The 18181-nt window shown below is 33.3% G+C and overlaps 1 protein-coding gene across 1 annotated transcript; it reads right to left on the bottom strand.

Moving 5' to 3' along the window:
* Positions 1-696: 696 nt before the first annotated feature.
* On the bottom strand, positions 697-10307 carry LOC127876254 (heat shock 70 kDa protein 12A-like). Its single transcript, XM_052421339.1, has 7 exons — positions 10211-10307; positions 8138-8334; positions 5027-5175; positions 4449-4661; positions 3662-3809; positions 3179-3436; positions 697-2253 (listed from the first exon to the last, which is right to left on the bottom strand). Exons 2-7 carry the CDS (start codon positions 8307-8309, stop codon positions 1454-1456), a joined length of 1740 nt encoding a protein of 579 aa, XP_052277299.1. The 5' UTR covers positions 8310-8334; positions 10211-10307; the 3' UTR covers positions 697-1453.
* Between the last annotated feature and the right edge of the window lie 7874 nt (positions 10308-18181).

Raw genomic sequence — 18181 nt, 5'->3', positions numbered from 1 at the left:
GCTAAACCATTAATTGAACAACATAAAAAGAAGTGTCCGAATGAGCACACATAGTTAAAATTCGTTCTTATCATTAAATGGCGCAAGATTTCTTTAAAAATATAAGAATCGAAATGTATCCTTTTATTCATATCCATATAACTTACTATCGTATAAGCATAAGGTCAACAACATTGATACGTGTGGCATATGTTTATTCCGTCGCTATTTTGAAAATTATGTTATTAAATTTCATTTCAAACATTTACGTACCAATATTAATATTCAAAGAGACCGGATCTCATGGCCTATATAAACGTTCTACCCTGTTTCGATCCGTACGGATTCAGTAATATGCGCATTGGCAAATTATAAGATTATATAAAACAAAAAATAACGTTATAGGGTTTACTTCCCTGACGTCATTGAACGTTACTGAATAAACAACGCACGATTAAGGGTCGTAGAAAAGAGTTAATTCTTTTGTCGCCATTATGGCCATTGTTGTTCAAAAGGAAATTAACATCAATCCGAAAAACTATAAATCTCTAGATGCCTAAGATTGCGCAAATTTTTGCGGTTTGTGAAATCGGACATACGGAAGGGTGATAATCCTGCTGATTTAACAGTGCTGATATTTCTTAATTCTTAACCAGAAGTTTTCATTGTCATGATTGACGCTGGTAAGTTATATAGAAAGTAAATATCATATATGTCAACATTGGGACGACGTTGTATTTATATAGGACTAAGTTACATTATACGATGAACAAAAATGCAGAATTATGGAATAAACTGACAAATTTATTATGCATTTCAAAACTGATTAGCATTTACAAGTTTGGAGTGAGGCCAGTGAAAAGTGGCAAGCCTAGTATTTGGGCTCTTCTCGAGCAGTCAGGTTAAGAATTTGTACTTGTTTGACGTTATGGAAATATACTTATTACACTTCTGTTAGAACTAAACCATTTATCGATGAAATCATGCATTCTTAGAAGTGAGACATTATATACATATAGATCTTAGACCTGCGTTTGTCAAGCATTTGCCAGGCAATACTCGGATCTTCCAAGAAGATAATGCACAATTACAAAGGCTCGATGAAACTTCAACTAAATGAAAACCAGCAACATTCAAGTACTATTTGTATAAGCACAGTGACCCCTCATCTCAGTTTAATAAAACGAGTTTCCTTATGCTCAAACGGAAAGAAACATCTAAGTTTTAAACATGTCACTGATGACCCAAATGAGTTTCCTATATTTACATAGAAATATAATAATCTCTTAAAGGGCGCGTGAGGTAAATTCTCATTTCAAAAGGCAGCATAACAAATTAATATTAATCACAAAAAGAAGTCATCTCTGGTAAGGGTACAAAGTTCCAAGTTCTGCTATTAAACAGTTATAGTCATTTAGGAACGATACAGTATATAAAACATAATATAATACACTTAAACAGAAGGTAGCTATTGTCAGAGGAAGTCAAAAAAGGAAGTATAGGTCTTATTATTTTGATTTGCTGACATTTCATTTGCCTCCACGCGTAGTTCCGTCTCTCCGAATATCATCTTCACTTCGACCTTTATCAGCTCATCACTGTCTGGAAGCTGGACTGTGACTTGTCCAAGAAGCTCCACTTCCGGTTCGTCAACAAATTGCGGCGTTTTCTTTGGAGACGCGTAAATATTTAGCAGCATTTCCGTCTGGTGCGTATTGAGGGTAATATGACGTCGCACTATCTCTTTACCCACATCTATTTTTTCGCCTTCGTGAATATAAGGATTGAACACATTTTGACACCGTTCTCTCCTTCCAACGGTTACTTTGTGCGACTCTGGGTGGGAACTAGGGTCGAAGGGTGGTGATATGTTAACGCCGTAAGTGTAACGTGATACGCGGGACGTGATCGCTATGGGGCGATGGCCGAATATTACGGCTCCTTTCATAACGCATAATTCGGCTTCGTCCGGAATAATGACTCTGCAATTTTTGAACGCGTTCGTTATAGCATCTTGCATCATTTCCGATTCTGAAAATCCACCGACCATTAACAGCATGCTTGTTCCATTAACCTCGGGCTTGCTTAGTAAATCGCGAATGTGGTGAACAATTTTGTCAATACATTCTTTAAAGAAACTTTTGAAAATCGTAGAATCGAGCCGCATTTTATCTGTACGCCAAGTGAGTTTTCCGTCAAACGGCGACCCTTTGATAGCATCTTCAGTTGATTCCCCTGTTTCTTCAGTATACAATTCTGCTAGCACTACAGGAACTGAAATATATGTAAAAGTATGTCCGTTATACATTTAACAGCTAAATATAAGATGTGTGCAAAAGAATGGTTTAAAGTAACATAATACTCAAAATCAAAGAATATTTCGCAAAATATTTCGTAAAATAAAGTTAATCCATAAAAATCAGTGCTTTTTTTATATCAATCACCAAAATTTAAACGCTAGATGTGGTATGGTAATATAGATTAAACGAGATTCAAAATGCTCCTTTTTTGTGGCACAATATATTCCATTTTAATTTCCCGCATCGATATCTATTCATACGACACTCGAACTCTTACATGGTACATGAACATGTGTTTAATACGTTGTCCCACAAAAATAAATTGACCACATCTAGTGTTGAAAGTTTGGCTATTGCTATATGGAACATTATTTTTTTATGTGTGTACTTTATTTTTCGAAACAGTGTACATAATATTCGTTGATTTTGAGCGTTTGTGGGCTTTTAAACATAAGGTTTTGTTAAAAAGATATAAATGATAAATCATATAAAATTACAGAAAACACTTTCGGTTAAACGCGTCAAATAACATATTTCTAAATTTTAGCATATAAAGACCATTGCGGCAGGACAATAGTGCAATTGCGACATTGCGTTTATTATCTCAAAACACGTCAATTAAAGTGAAACATGTCGATAAACCAAATCACAAGACAACGAAAGTCTAGAAAGTATTTACCCACACAACCCATGAACTTTTTATGAGTTATAAGGAACTTGTTGACTACCAATCTATGCCAGAAAAAAAACACAAATCTAGACTTGCACTATTAAAACAATCGAAAAAATGTTTTAAAAAAATCCATGTACATAATGTTCGATCACACAAAGCAATAAAGTTAATGTGAACAGATGTATTCTTTGATAACACCTTTACCATGTTATGTCAATGTAATTACCTTTCATTCTTATTTTACCGGATGTTTCTGGCTTAATCGTTCGCTTTTTCATTTCTAGCTGGCGCATTAGATGCAGGTAATCCCCTCGATGGCCATGACAAAACTTGTCAAAAACAGGACCACCAACAAGTCTGATAAGCATTTTCCTAAATTCCTCATCCACCTTGGTTCCACCCCAAGCTCCCCCGCTTGCTTTGTATAATTCTTTTAACTTTCCACCGCTCTGTCTCTCGTGTACTGTAATATCTGCGGTACCACCTAGAAAACGAAGTGTACGTTCATATTCAACGCAAATAACTCGAAAGTACTTATATTGTGACCATTCCGGAGTATCGCTAGATTAGTAACTTTACGTTTTAGTCGCTTTCATACGGTTCTGTTTACTATTGGCTATTCTCGTCAAAGTTACACATAAATCGACGGCCCACTGTGCTTTGTACTTTTTAGTTGATGTATATTTTAAATAGTTAATTAAGATCATACCTCCAAGATCAATCACCATATATTTGGAACCGGTACTTTCTGTGTTGAACAATTCGCCGTGGAGTGTTTCCGACGACAGATACTGACAGTAGAGTGAGGCGGCTTCCGGCTCCAGGGCTATCGTCAACTGAGAACCGGCTATGTCCGCCTTAATACGTGGAGTACAAATGTATTGAGACCATGAGATGACAATGTACCTTTTATTAGTAAGTACTGTTTATGAAACTCAAAATATAATTGATGTTAACATTTACCAAGTAAATATGTTTAACGATGCACTACGTGTTGCTTAATGTATTTTTATTTAACGACGTAACGTTTTAAAAAAAAAGCATCACCTAGAAGTATCAATAGGTAACAATACATATGGAACCAGCCAATTCACGCATGAACATAATTTCAATGTTACTGGGGCTATTCGAGTCCTTAAGTCAACATGTTAACTGTGTTCTTGCACGTGTTTACAAGTTTTTTACGATTTAAATAAAAATTCAATTTTACATCCAGCATTGAGGGAAAATTCATGCATATGTCGCAGGTAAGTATTATTGAGCCTACTGTTCTAACCATTTGTCAAAATTAATAAATACAGCAGGTAAAACTGCATTTAATCCATTTTTGAAAAGAATACAATTAATACCAAGATTATTGTCTTTTATTCGAACTTTAAATGATAGTGTGTTTTAAGTTTTTTAATTAAAACTCTTAACGTATTAGAAAATCTCACTAAAACCGGAAATTCAGTCGAGAAGGAAACAGATAATTTGCTTAAAAAAAAAATGCCCACTTTGTACGCAGCTTCTCTCATGAACTGTTTGGAAGAGTCTGTCCAGATAGCGGGCACTGTAATTATCCAGTGTATATCCTTATTTTCCACATTATTTTTCTTTTTCATCGCCTTCATCAGATGGTCTTTCAAATACCAGATTACTTTGCCAAACACGTCAATAGCTGGAAGCGCTTTCCCTTTGTCGTCTTGAATTTGCATTTCTCTGTGGACCTGTTGCACAAAGTTTGACGTTTTCCGCATACATACGAAAATCATATACGTTCTATGGCATATTAAATCGGAATCATAAGCTTGATGTAAACGCTCCGCATTCTCAGCTTTTAATACAATTTCTCTTTTATATTTATATTTAGACCAAATCAATTCATTAAAAATAAGTATTTTATGTCTTAAACACTTTGTTTTCGCAATAATCGTTCAGTCAAGGTCGTTACATTTAATTATCTGAAATACGCTTATATTCGAAGACTGGACAGTCTTTGGTAAGAGCAAATGATCACTATCAAAATTCCATGTTTTAAACAACACGATTTTAATACGGGTTTCGTAATAACGGTTTGTCGGATGAGAGATACCTTTTCATTGTGAAGCCTCATTTTGAACCTGGAGAAGTAGTACCAGTCCTGGTGCTCGTTATCTTCGGCGAGTTCCGAGTAGGCGTCCTCAGCCTCGTACCCGAAACTCTTAAACTTCTTATTCTTATCAAATAACGCAACAGTTGGGGCTATGGAAACACACTAATATAGTTGTAAACACGTACTTGAACCTACAACTGGTCCATTTTGAGCCGTATTTATTTACACAAATGAATATACACGAACCATCAATGTCTTGTGCTTGATGTAAATTTAGAAGATGAATCTTCTTGCAATACTTAATCGAAACGAAATTTCATTGACCGCATGCAAACATGTCCGTAAATTACTTACATATCCAGAGGGAGTAAGCAATTGACATGACGCCTGAACGATGATCGCTCCGCCCAATTTATCACGTGGCTTAGTGGTTAGCAAACCTAGACAAGCTATCACCAAAATGACTTCTTTGCCTATAGATTGCATATAGATTTACGCGATATTCCGGATGATTTTTATGGACCTTTTCACATTATATAACACTTGTAGAAGGGGTTTGTGTCATTTAGTTAATATGCAAATGCAAAAATATACGTTTATAGAGAACAGCAGCTATTTATAACGGTTTTTTCGGTACATTAAACACGCTCTTAAACGCTAGCGCGCTTTCCGAAATCGAACCTGTTACTACGTGTAATGGTGGTATTAGCAATAGATTAACACTTCTACATCGGTATTTACCCATGTTATTCCCGAAATATAAACGAAACATTTTCCCTCGTAAAATTTGACACGAAATATAGCTTTATAACTGGGATTTCGGTGAAGTTTCACGCGCTTTCTGACGACGAGTGGGTACCTAAATCCCACATTTTATAACGTATAAAAGTGATATCAATAATATTAAACATTACTTATTGGACATTAATCAATCACTACAATTAAAAGTGCAAAACAACACAATCAGTTTGGTCATTGCCTGATATAAATTAGCATTGTATGAAGGAAAATTCAGTTAGGCTACTTAATAAAGCTACCAGTATCAGCCCACTCGCAGGTACCGGCTTCCCCCAAGTTACCACATGTATTGGTTATACCGGTAATACTAATTTTTATACAATGGCATTTATTGATACGTTTTTATTAAAATAGTAACAAATAATGATTTTCAATTGTTTCTGACACACACACAAACTCGATTAATAACGGGAATTTCTTTAAGTTACGCAAATTGGGTACCAATATTCTCTATTATTTTACATGCACACTTGATATAATTCATACTTATAAATGCTTAGTTATTGCTTATATGACATTTCCAGTTTTTGAAATACATTAATGTACTATAAGGGGGAACTCGGTAAGTCTACACATTAAAGCTTCCATTCGCTCTTGTCCAGACCGCATTTCCGCGTTGGAAATCTTTCTGGAAACCAAATGTCAGAGTTACATAATCCATATTTACACAGTTTTGCCATATTTCATTTCCGTTTTTTTTCGAACAAAATAAACGAAACTCGTTAAAAAAAACAAGGAGGCATTCGATCTCCAAGTGTGGATTAAAAGCGTTCATTGGTGACACCACATGTCTGCACATGTGTAGATACCGTTATTAAGATAAGATATCAGGTGTCACCTTCTAATAACATGTATAATGCCAAAAAAGTGCATTATCAGAGTAATAAAACACAGCATGAATTAGGCTTCATGCTGGGTTTTACTTCTCTCAAAGTAATGCAGATGAACCCTGCTTCTATTAATTACATAGTAACTGACAAAACTATTAAAAACATGAAATATTATGTGATGATCAGATTGATAACATAAACTATTTCAATCTGATAGTATATTCGATAACAAGATATTGTAATTGTCTTTGACAGTGTTGAAGTTCAAGTGTACGCGGGGACGACCGCTTGCATTTATCCATCTCTTATACTTCTCAAGATCTCTTTTCGGCTTTGGAAACGATATAAATTCAATGCCACCAACTAATCTGTCAGGATATCGATTGTCCGAGTAACATAATTCCCATTGACACAGTTTAACCATTTTAAATCTACATTTTTTAAAGAGGGAAGCAAAAGAAACTCGTTAAATAATAGTGAACCTAAACATAGCTTGTCTAGGAAAATGGCGGACAGTTCGTTGCTAACTCGCGCGCCCGATTAATCGATCGTTGATTGGTAGATCAATTCTTAGATAAGGATTTGATTGACAGGCGGCGTCATGTCAATTGGTAGTCAAGCTGAAGACGTCCATGCCAAGGCAGGTATTTTTCGCCCTTTTGATACCCTTTATTACTTGTATTAACTTTATAAATGCCGCTCACTCTCCAGCAAGCGTTTATTTCGTATTAATTTAAGCTCCATATCTCGACTTCACTTCGTTGCGAAAGTTCACACTGATTACTGATTGCCTAATTACAGCTTAGAAAATTCGCGGGGATTAAAGTGAGGTATCAAGCGAGTTTTAAAACGAAATACACGCTGGTCATCTTTTTACTGATATGGCTTGAAAGTGAGCGGCATTTAAAAATTAAACAAAAATAATATAATAAAGGGTATACAACGGCGGAAAATAACTGTCTCGGCATGGACGTAGCCATCTTTAATATTACGTGATTATTCTCTCTGATAACACTTCGAAACATCATTAATAGTTCTCATTAAAAATGTAACTTCATACACCAAATACCGTCTTAATTATCCCGTTGTCAACGGTTAGAGTATACAATTATGAAAAAGCTGTACCGACCATCGATTTCGGCACTATCTCCTCTTGCTATTCGTATAATTGAAAGATAACCAACGTACACAATCCGAGAACAAACCCCAAAACTAATGCGTTTACCTCAGGTGTAACTCATATTTATTAAAAATGAAAAATTGTCGATTAGTAAGTCTAACATATAAGCAATTTAAATTTCTGACGACAAACATCACTTATGCATATGATTTCATACAACTCGTTTTTGTAATGGTATAAAACGACGCGCGAAACTTAAAAGCTAAACATGGGATGACATGAATAGCATTTAACAGCTATGCTCGTCTGTAAATGAAACGTTGCAAATGGGCTGATACGAATTGTTACGACATCCAAAACTACCTTTATATGAGATAATCGGCGTGCCGCCAGCAACCCAGCCTTGATTGATATACATCTTTGTAGGATCTTTATTGTAGTGATCTTTAAAAGAGTATGCATATCCACTGTATGTTGTGCCAAAATCAATGGCTGCTACCATTATCATATTCTTTTTGGCGCTTACTGTTGCCATCCTGTCCTTTGTGACGGTAAATAGTCTGAAAAAAAACGCAAGCATCTCCGTATTAACGTTTTTGCTTTTTGATAGTTTACAGGAATAATGAGTTTGTTCAATGATTTCTCCGTACCAATGACTCCAATTTATATACTAAGTAGTAGAATGCACATACTTTATATTTAAAGATTATATTATCTCTGTTATAAATATTTGAAATACATGTGTTCCTCAAACGTGAATTAATAATATACTAATTCCAAGCCTCCTAAAAGGTTACTTTTCGTTACATTAAATGTTAACACATACATTGCGTTACAAGATACACAAATACAAAACTTTTACTAACGCTACATCATCCGTAACAGAACATGTTAATGATTACACAGTGAGTTAATCAGTGATGCAGTTGCATACAGTATCGATAATATCAGACATATTTATCATTAAACCTACGTGTTCTTTATTTGTGAAAATAGGAACGTTCACTCGATACCGGTAATGATTTAATCCAAGCTATAAGATCTGATTTATGCATTTACAGTCTTTTTTGGTAGAATTCGAGAACAACTGTTTACTTTAATTTAGTGCCAAGTATGATCTCAATGCTTGTGAAAGTGGGGAAAACAGTGCTGCTTTTGAAAATAAGTATAATTTTCGTTAATGACTGATAAGCGACATATATTTAGTTGTCTAAGGCAACATGCCCTTGCTCGTATTCTGAAGTAGGAAAAAATTGACTCCAGTTGTAGTGCAGTTTATATGTAGGTGTTAAAGACAACGACTAAAACACAAACACAGTCACATATAAATAAGCTTACTGAAATCATATACGAGTTGACATTTAATTATTAAAAGGTCATGCTACAATTTGTTCATGTTTATATTTTACTATGTTGACAAAGTTCAAAATTGAAGTATTTGTCTTTAAACAGCATTAAACAGATTAAGGTAGATGACATAGGTACACTTTTATCGTGTCATTTTCGGACTTTTTTGAAAAAAAATTGTATGTCTACATTATTGGAAACGAGAAAAATATGGATAAGGTTCCTGAAATATGGAGTAATAGAGTAACTAAGGCATTTGAGTTCGAGAGCTGAAAAGATTTATTAGACAAAATTTATGATATACGGGAAATAACTCTAAACTGATAAATCCGATCTTGCTGTTTGTCGAACTTGGTCGAGGAATTATGCCCGATCAAAAAAAAAATCTCCAAAGTTCATGATGATCGAATTTAAACAGTTTCTAATTATGAGCCGATATCGTTTCCCTGTACGCCGACCGCTCACACGTCCGCTCCTCGACCGCCGCAGGCGATCTCATAATACGCTCTGTTTTTTAAACGAGTATATGAACATTTCGATTTAAAATCATAATATTCAAGCGTATACGGCTAAGGAACTTTTAAACAGATACAAAACAAGTATGTCCTGACATAAGTATTTAAAGCATCCAATTACATTAATTCAGTAAAAACGCTGCTTCAATATCAATTGTTCAACAATTATAACAAAACACAATATTAATCTAATCGCTATAAAATCTTCTTTAATGTGTTTCCCCTTTAATGCCCATTTGTTGTACAGTGCGAAACACATAGGTATGCATAAATTAGACGTATATAGATCTCACCCTAGTCGTAACAATCATATCAAGGAGTGTATTGTTAATTAAAACGTGTAGAACAATACATGTAAATATAATGGTTGTGGGATTGATTTGAATATATATATATATATATATATATATATATATATATATATATATATATATATATATATATATATATATATATATATATATATATATATTGAACTTCCCAAGACATTATGATCTTAAGAGCTGTATACAAAGTTAATATTGCAAAACATGATTAAAAAAGATATTAATAAAACGATAGTATAATTATTTACCTTAAACTACTCCACTCATATACGTGTTTTTCGTGAATGGGTTATCGATAAGTACACTTCAAGTGAGTTGACGGTTAAACGTATACACATTATGTAGATATAAAGGATTATATTTCATTAATTTAAAAATAGAACTATTGATAGACATGTGATATTAAACTATCAATGGTTATGAACATTGGCGAGATAGCTTATGTCGTTTACACCGTCTTAAACCAACCAAATTCAGTTACTTATTTAATGAAACAGAAAAAAGAATGTATTATGTTTTATATGTCAAAGTTGGTAAAAGTCTTGTTTCGATCCGAAGCACCCGATCTACACCTAAAAGCCATAAACAGCAATATTTTCCTAACCAGTCGATATTTTTTCATTACTATATTTATTATCCTACACCCGTTCATTATATCAAAATATTATTTTGTATATATTTATTCGCAGTAATATACATTTTTACCAAAGAGAGAATGTAGCCTTTATCTAGATCAATCTTATTGGTCACGTGCATTCTTCCTGACCCATTTATTTGAGATATTGGGACCGGTTCAATAAATCCTTTGTATGTGTCGCTTTGTAAGCGATTTTGTTAATGGTTTGGAACTCAAAATGACAAATACTAAGCTCAATTACAAGAGCTCATCCGTAAATTCAACATGTTTTGGGACATCAGGAATCCATGTAACAATTTAAAGTCATTCATAAAGAATAAATCATACGTGGCGATATTTGGCAGTTCGTTGTTTCGTAAATTTCCTTTGAACATGTAATTTAGTGTTTTTTACCTGTTTATTTAATAAATGAGACTGGTTCACGTTCACGTTTAATAAGACTCGCAAAGTAAACTATTCTGTATTAACAAATTCCCTATGATAAATTTCAACATTATATTTATAAGTTTATGTTTTGTTTTATATACATATAATAGACATTGAATAGATGCAAAACATTATCTTTGATTTGTTATTCATAACTACGTCAATTCTTCTTCTTAAAGTGTTGTATTGCGCGTTCTTATCATTTTTGACGATGCTGGAACAGCATCGTCCAAGGTATGATAACCATCAAAAAAAAATCACAATGGCGACCTATGTAAAAGACCGAGCCAGTCCGATTGAGATAACTCGATTTTTCAGTTACTTCCCTTTTGCATTCGCCACTGCGTAGGAGATTGCTCGTCATTGATAACATTCTCCTAGCAGAGTTGTCGTTCGTGTTTCAACATTCAACAATGGCCGCCCCCATGAGAGTCTCGATTCAAAACTTTCTTACTGCATAAATTGGCTTGTTTCGCTATTTAGAAGCTGTCATTTAGGATATATGAATTATTTATTCACTAAATCTCCGCTTATGACAACAATAGTTGGAATTCGAAGGATATATACTTGATGTGAATGAAGGACTTTCTGGATCGTAACAGCTTGACACTGCAAAACTGGCATACTGGTATTTTTAGTTATCAATATAAGTCACATTGTGCTTTATAAATTGTATTCGAGCATTTTGCGACTTATTGAATGACTATTATACCCGATATCAACATTTCATCGGGGATTTGCAGATCACCAAGCTGTCCTGAAATTCAACATTGATTTCAAACTCTTTACTGGTGTGTACTCCTTCTTAGTGTTAGTACCTTTTATCATTTTAAAGTTAAATGAACTGTGTCACAGTAAAAGAGACATTAAGGCGAATGTGGCGAGTTTGGATCTAGATCAGCCTGCAGTCGCTTGAAAGCTGTTTGCTTAAAAGCGTTTTTCTGACAATAACAAATAACTTAATTGGATACTGATTTGACTTCGCTTTTCCTGTGACCTGGCTCAAATAATAGATTTGTCATTAATCAAATTATTTATTTCGAACATTAATCAATTGTTTTTCTTGTCCCTCGGGATCAATGACTCCAGCACTTTCCTGTTGAGAATTGAATACTGCTAAAGGCGATGCTAGGGGGCGTGAGAGATGTTGCACCTTCCAGTATCGCTCGATTGTTCATTGTAGGCTCGGGTACTACGTACATGTACCCCGGGTACTCTTAAGTATACTTACATGTATCCCGGGTACGGTAAATATACTAAAATGTACCCGTTAACCCTAAATCAGTCGTTGTCGACTATTTTTTGTAATAATTATGTATACACATTTATCTAAATTTTCTGTAGAATGGCCTCCATATTATCGGAACACATACTCAAAAAGCATGTTGATGCAGTGTTTTTTGAAAAGAAGTGTGTTTAAGATAATCGGTTGCGCGTTTTACGACATCGGATTTTGGGCGCGAATACAACTCGGGTACAGTCTAATATGGACAGAGTACAATTACGTTTATTTACCGTACCTGGGGTACATGTAAGTTTACTTAGAGTACCCAGGGTACATGTTAGTATACTTAAGAGTACCCGGGGTACATGTAAGTAGTACCAGAAACGACAATGACCAATCAAGCTCCATTATCCCTCATGAACCGACTCAAAAAACCGAGTCGGCAATATTTGACTTAATTTTTGGTTTGGTTGCTCTCGAGGGATCGAAAATTTCAGAATCGTCCTAAAAGCCCTACGGGTTTGAACCCCAGAAGCGACATTGAAAACTAGCATACTTTGTTATCTAAAAGGCTGCTAAACCTGATATACAATGATAATGTGAATTTTCTCTCACATGATGTTCATCAGTCAGATTATATAAAAACTTACAGCAGTAGTAAACAACTGGACAATAATTAATGAACGCATCTTTCATTTGTCTTTTACGCTTTTATTTTGACATGGCCTAGATTTAAATATTTGACTGGACTTTACCAGCACTCTTGTAACAGAGCTAAAGTTTAAATGTACCATTGAAGATCACCTAAATCCAGATTTGCTATTATAGACGTGTGGAAAGTTTTAAGGGTGTGACAAGTAAGCAAAAATTGGTCATTACCCAGAGGCCACAACTGATCTATGACTGTATTAAAACAAGAAAAATCAGTGCCTGATTTAGATTTCCTTAGATAGTTCAATAAAAACTAATTTCATAAGGCTGGTAACAGTTTAACGGTAATGCTACCAATGTGTCACACCAGGGCCTTGAATTTGAAATCAAGGACATGCATGGTGATTTCTTCATGAAATCAGGACACACAATTGTATTTTAAGTCCTTATTTGACCTGGCTATGGTCTCAGATTATTATAAGCTCAATCAGTATATTTATATCATTATTTATGCTTTGTGTATTGTAAACATATACACAATCATGCAGTTACATGATAGCAATAAATAATATCAAAGCTACCCATACTATAAAGGTCATTGACAAAGCCTATGGTCAAAATGTGAACACAATGAGTGTAATCGCCCTCTCGTGCCAGCAAAAACAACACGTTGACAGGTTGTCATTTTTGACAGTTCTACTTTCACTTTCATTTTGTGATATCAAACTATTAACAATTATGTGGCTGAGAAAAATATCGCCATTGCATTTTATGCCCCCGGTAGGGTGGCCTATATCAGTTGAACTGTCAGTCAGTCAGTCAGTCAGTGTGTCAGTCCGTCCGTCCGTCCGAAAACTTTAATGACCATAATTTTTTTAAATATTGAACATAGCAACTTGATATTTGGCATACACGTGCATCTCATGGAGCTGCACATTTTCAGTTTTCAATTCAATTCAATTCAATGTTTTATTAGAGTCTCATTCGCAATACATATACAATTAAAATACATATAAAAGCACAGTTACATGTATGCGACCAATCATAATATGATTTATAAGAGACTATATAATTACATACATATATACATTAACAATTATTGACTAACAAATTAATTCCACATCGTTAAAACTTACTTCTATTAAAATAAGTTATTGTAGCTAAGACTATGTGGTTTTATTTACACTTGTCAATATTGTTCATACATTATTTTATGTTCCTTATACGCGGAGTACCATGCTAATTTAAAACGTATTGTTTATAAACATGAGTATTATGCATAAGCACATAGGCTAACCGCTTATGTTCTGTTCACATGTTTTGTTTTATAGTCGCACTGTATGTGTGTTTTTTTGTATGTTTGTATGATTTCAGAATGTATTGTCTATTTATGTTGTGTATGTGTAGATGTCTTTCCAGTAGAATCTGTGTGCGAACTTCAGCATTTTTGTATTGCCTATTTATTTGTTTTGACAGAGATAAAACGTATTGTGTATTTACTGCAATTGTGTATTGTGTATTGACTGTGGTAATTGATAATGGCTGTTGCTGTCTATGGTATGTTAACAAAAATGTCATCCTTTGTATTGAGAATGGATAATTTAAAGATTGTTTCATACAACTGTCGTGGTCTAAATGATGTTTCAAAAAGAGCTGATGTTTTTAAATATCTAAAAAGTCTAAATGCCCATATATATTGTTTACAGGATTGCCATTTCACTTCTTCAATGGAAAAACAAATTTACTCAAATTGGGATGGTGAATGCTATTTTAGTTTTGGCACTTCTAATTCAAGAGGAGTTTGCATTTTATTTAATAAATGTTTGACAAATCTGAATGTTAAAGTGCACAATCAAGAACAAGATATAAAGGGAAATTTATTAATTCTAGACTTAACAATAGATAACCATAGATTTACTCTGTGCACTCTTTATGGACCAAATACTGATACTCCTTTGTTTTATAGTCAACTTTTTAATATAATAGAGACCATAGGTAATGAGTCTTATATTTTATGTGGAGATTTTAATCTAGTACTTGACGTGAATATTGATTATGCCAACTATAAAACTTTGAATAATAATAAGAAGTCAAGGGAATTGTTATCTTCTGTAATCAATGATAAAAATCTAATAGACACTTTTAGAGTTATAAACGGGGATACAAAATGTTTCACTTGGCGAAAGCCTAACACTGTCCAACAAGCTAGATTGGACTTTTTTTTAACAACTAATGATTTTAGTCAGTATATTAGGAAATCTGATATACATGCTAGCTACAAATCAGATCACTCCCCTATCACTCTGGAATTTAATTTTAGCAAAATAGAACATGGAAAAGGCCTGTGGAAATTTAATAATTCATTACTTTATGACCTAGAATATATTCAATGTATAAAACAAAAAATTGAAGAAATTAAGCACAATATGTCTTACCTGTGTATAACATTCAATATCTTAACACTATAGAAAATGATTTAATACAGTTTACTATAAATGATCAACTGTTTTTAGAAACTTTATTAATGGAAATCAGAGGTAAAACCATATCATATTCGAGCTTCAAATCCAAAAAGAGAAAAGAAAGAGAATATTATATTTTAAAAGCAATTGAGGACATTGAAAAACAGTTAACAAATGAAAACATTGAAGAGCTCAATCTTTTGCAACAAGAACTCATAGGCATTCGAAACTTGAAAATGAAAGGCGCTTTCATTAGAGCTAAGGCGAAGTGGATTGATGAAGGCGAAAAACCCTCAAAATATTTTTGTAATTTGGAAGCACAATATGCATCTAATAAAAACATTCCTTTCATTGAAAACGATGAAGGTCAGCGGCTATTTGATAATCCTGGTATTTTAAAAGAAGCTGCCCAATTTTACAAAACATTGTATACAAAGTCTGTCTTTAATGACTCTTATAATGTACATGATGACCTTAAAGGAATAAACACAATTAAATTAAACACTGAACAATCTCAATCATTAGAAGGCCTTCTTACACTTAAGGAAATATTAATTACTTTAAAAAATATGAAGCATGACAAAAGCCCAGGATCAGATGGTTTTACAGCAGAATTTTTTAAAGTTTTTTGGAAAGATTTAGGCCACTTTATAGTGAGAAGCCTCAACTATGGTTTTACCTCTGGAACCATGTCAATTACTCAAAAACAAGGTATAATCACATGTATACCTAAAGATAATAAACCCAGACATTTTTTGAAAAACCTAAGGCCATTAACACTTTTAAATGTAATTTACAAGCTTGCATCTGGGACTATTGCTAACAGATTAAAAACTATCCTTGATACTCTTATTTCTAAAGATCAGACAGGATTTATTAAAGGCAGATATATTGGTGAGAATACCAGACTTTTATATGACATTATGCAATATACAGAAGATAACAATATCCCTGGACTCTTGATGACCATCGACTTTGAAAAGGCGTTCGATACCCTTGAATTTGATTTTATAGAAAAAACATTAGATTATTTTAATTTTGGTACAACATTGAAAAAATGGATTTCACTTTTCCTACATAATACCTTGACGGCAATTCAAATCAATGGGTTTTTGTCAGAATTTATAACAATTCAAAGAGGTTGCAGACAAGGAGATCCAATAAGTTCCTATATCTTCATTCTGTGTGCTGAAATTTTGGCAATTAAAATAAGAAATTGTAATGAAATTAAAGGAATAGTGATAGAAAATATTGAATATAAAATTTCTCAGTTTGCTGATGATACATCTCTCTTTCTGGATGGCACAGATGTTTCCCTTAATGCTACCCTCGATCTTTTAAATAACTTTGCCTTATGTTCTGGATTGAAAATCAATTATGACAAAACAAACCTTATATGGATTGGCTCCAAAAAGTTTAGCATACAATCAATAAAAACTAAATATAAACTAGTCTGGGGCACAACAAACTTTAAAGTTTTAGGAATATTATTTGATGTTGATTTAAAGAAAATAATAGAAATAAACTTCACGAGTAAACTGGAAAAGCTGCACAATATCATAAATTTTTGGAAAAGAAGAAATTTAACACCCCTAGGAAAGATAACAGTTGTTAAATCACTACTACTTCCCCTTTTTACACACCTGTTTGTAGCTCTTCCTAGCCCAGGAGAAAAAGTTTTAAAACAAATAAATAGCCTTTTTTCCAATTTTATATGGGATGGACCAGCAAAAATCAAACAAACTATTGCTATTAAATCATATGATGATGGAGGAGTTGCCATGACTGATATATATGCTTTTGAAAAAACTATGAAAATGACATGGTTAAGGAAAATTGTATCAAGTAATGGAAAATGTTTCCAACTTGTATATTCTATGTTTGATGTGAAGAAAATGTTTAATTTAGGAAAAAAATACATAGAAAAAATTATGATAAGTTTAAAAAATTGTTTTTGGAGAGATGTCCTTACATGTTACATTGAGTATATTAATAAACAAAATGTCAGTAAGTGTGAAGATATCCTAGATATGCCGTTATTTTATAACCACAATTTTAAGATAGGTGGAATATTATATATAACAAAAAAATGTATGATAGAGGAATTAGATATGTAAGAGATATAATGTGCACTTCTGGAGAATTTTTAAAACAATCTGTATTAGAAACTCTCATTGGCGTTAAAGTTAACTTTCTTTTTTATGAAGGTTTAATTAGAACTGTGAATGCATTTATCAGGCTATCAGGACTTCCATCTATTAAAAAGCCAAATATACAATGTGCATTTATATCATTTTACTTGAATAACATTGTATTTGGATATAATCAAAACAAACTTGTCTATAAATGTTTTAGCTATAATACAGATATACCCACTTGCCATTTAAAATGGAATACACTTTTTAATAACGTTGAATGGACAAAAGTGCATGCACTTGTTTTTATTATATCTAAAGACACTTACACTCAGTGGTTCCAGACAAGAATTGTTCACAGAATCCTAGGAACCAAATCTTTGTTATTTAAAATGAACATCGTTCATGACAATTTATGTTCTTTCTGTAAAGAAAATGAAGAAACCCTATTACATATATTCTGGGACTGCATTTTCACAAAGAGAATTGTTAATTATGTTGTAGATTTTTTAAGATCCCATAATGTGCAAAAATGTACTGATATTTCATGTCAAACAATGTTATTTGGTTGTACAAGTATTAACATGACTGATATTAATATTCTTATTCTTGAAATTAAAAAGTATATATTTGTATGCCAGAGAAAGGGTCTATTACCTTCAATAAGGGGGCTGAATAATTAT

This window comes from Dreissena polymorpha, chromosome 4 (genome assembly GCF_020536995.1).
Source record: "Dreissena polymorpha isolate Duluth1 chromosome 4, UMN_Dpol_1.0, whole genome shotgun sequence".
Taxonomy (NCBI): domain Eukaryota; kingdom Metazoa; phylum Mollusca; class Bivalvia; order Myida; family Dreissenidae; genus Dreissena; species Dreissena polymorpha.
This window is presented reverse-complemented; position numbering and strand designations above follow the sequence as displayed.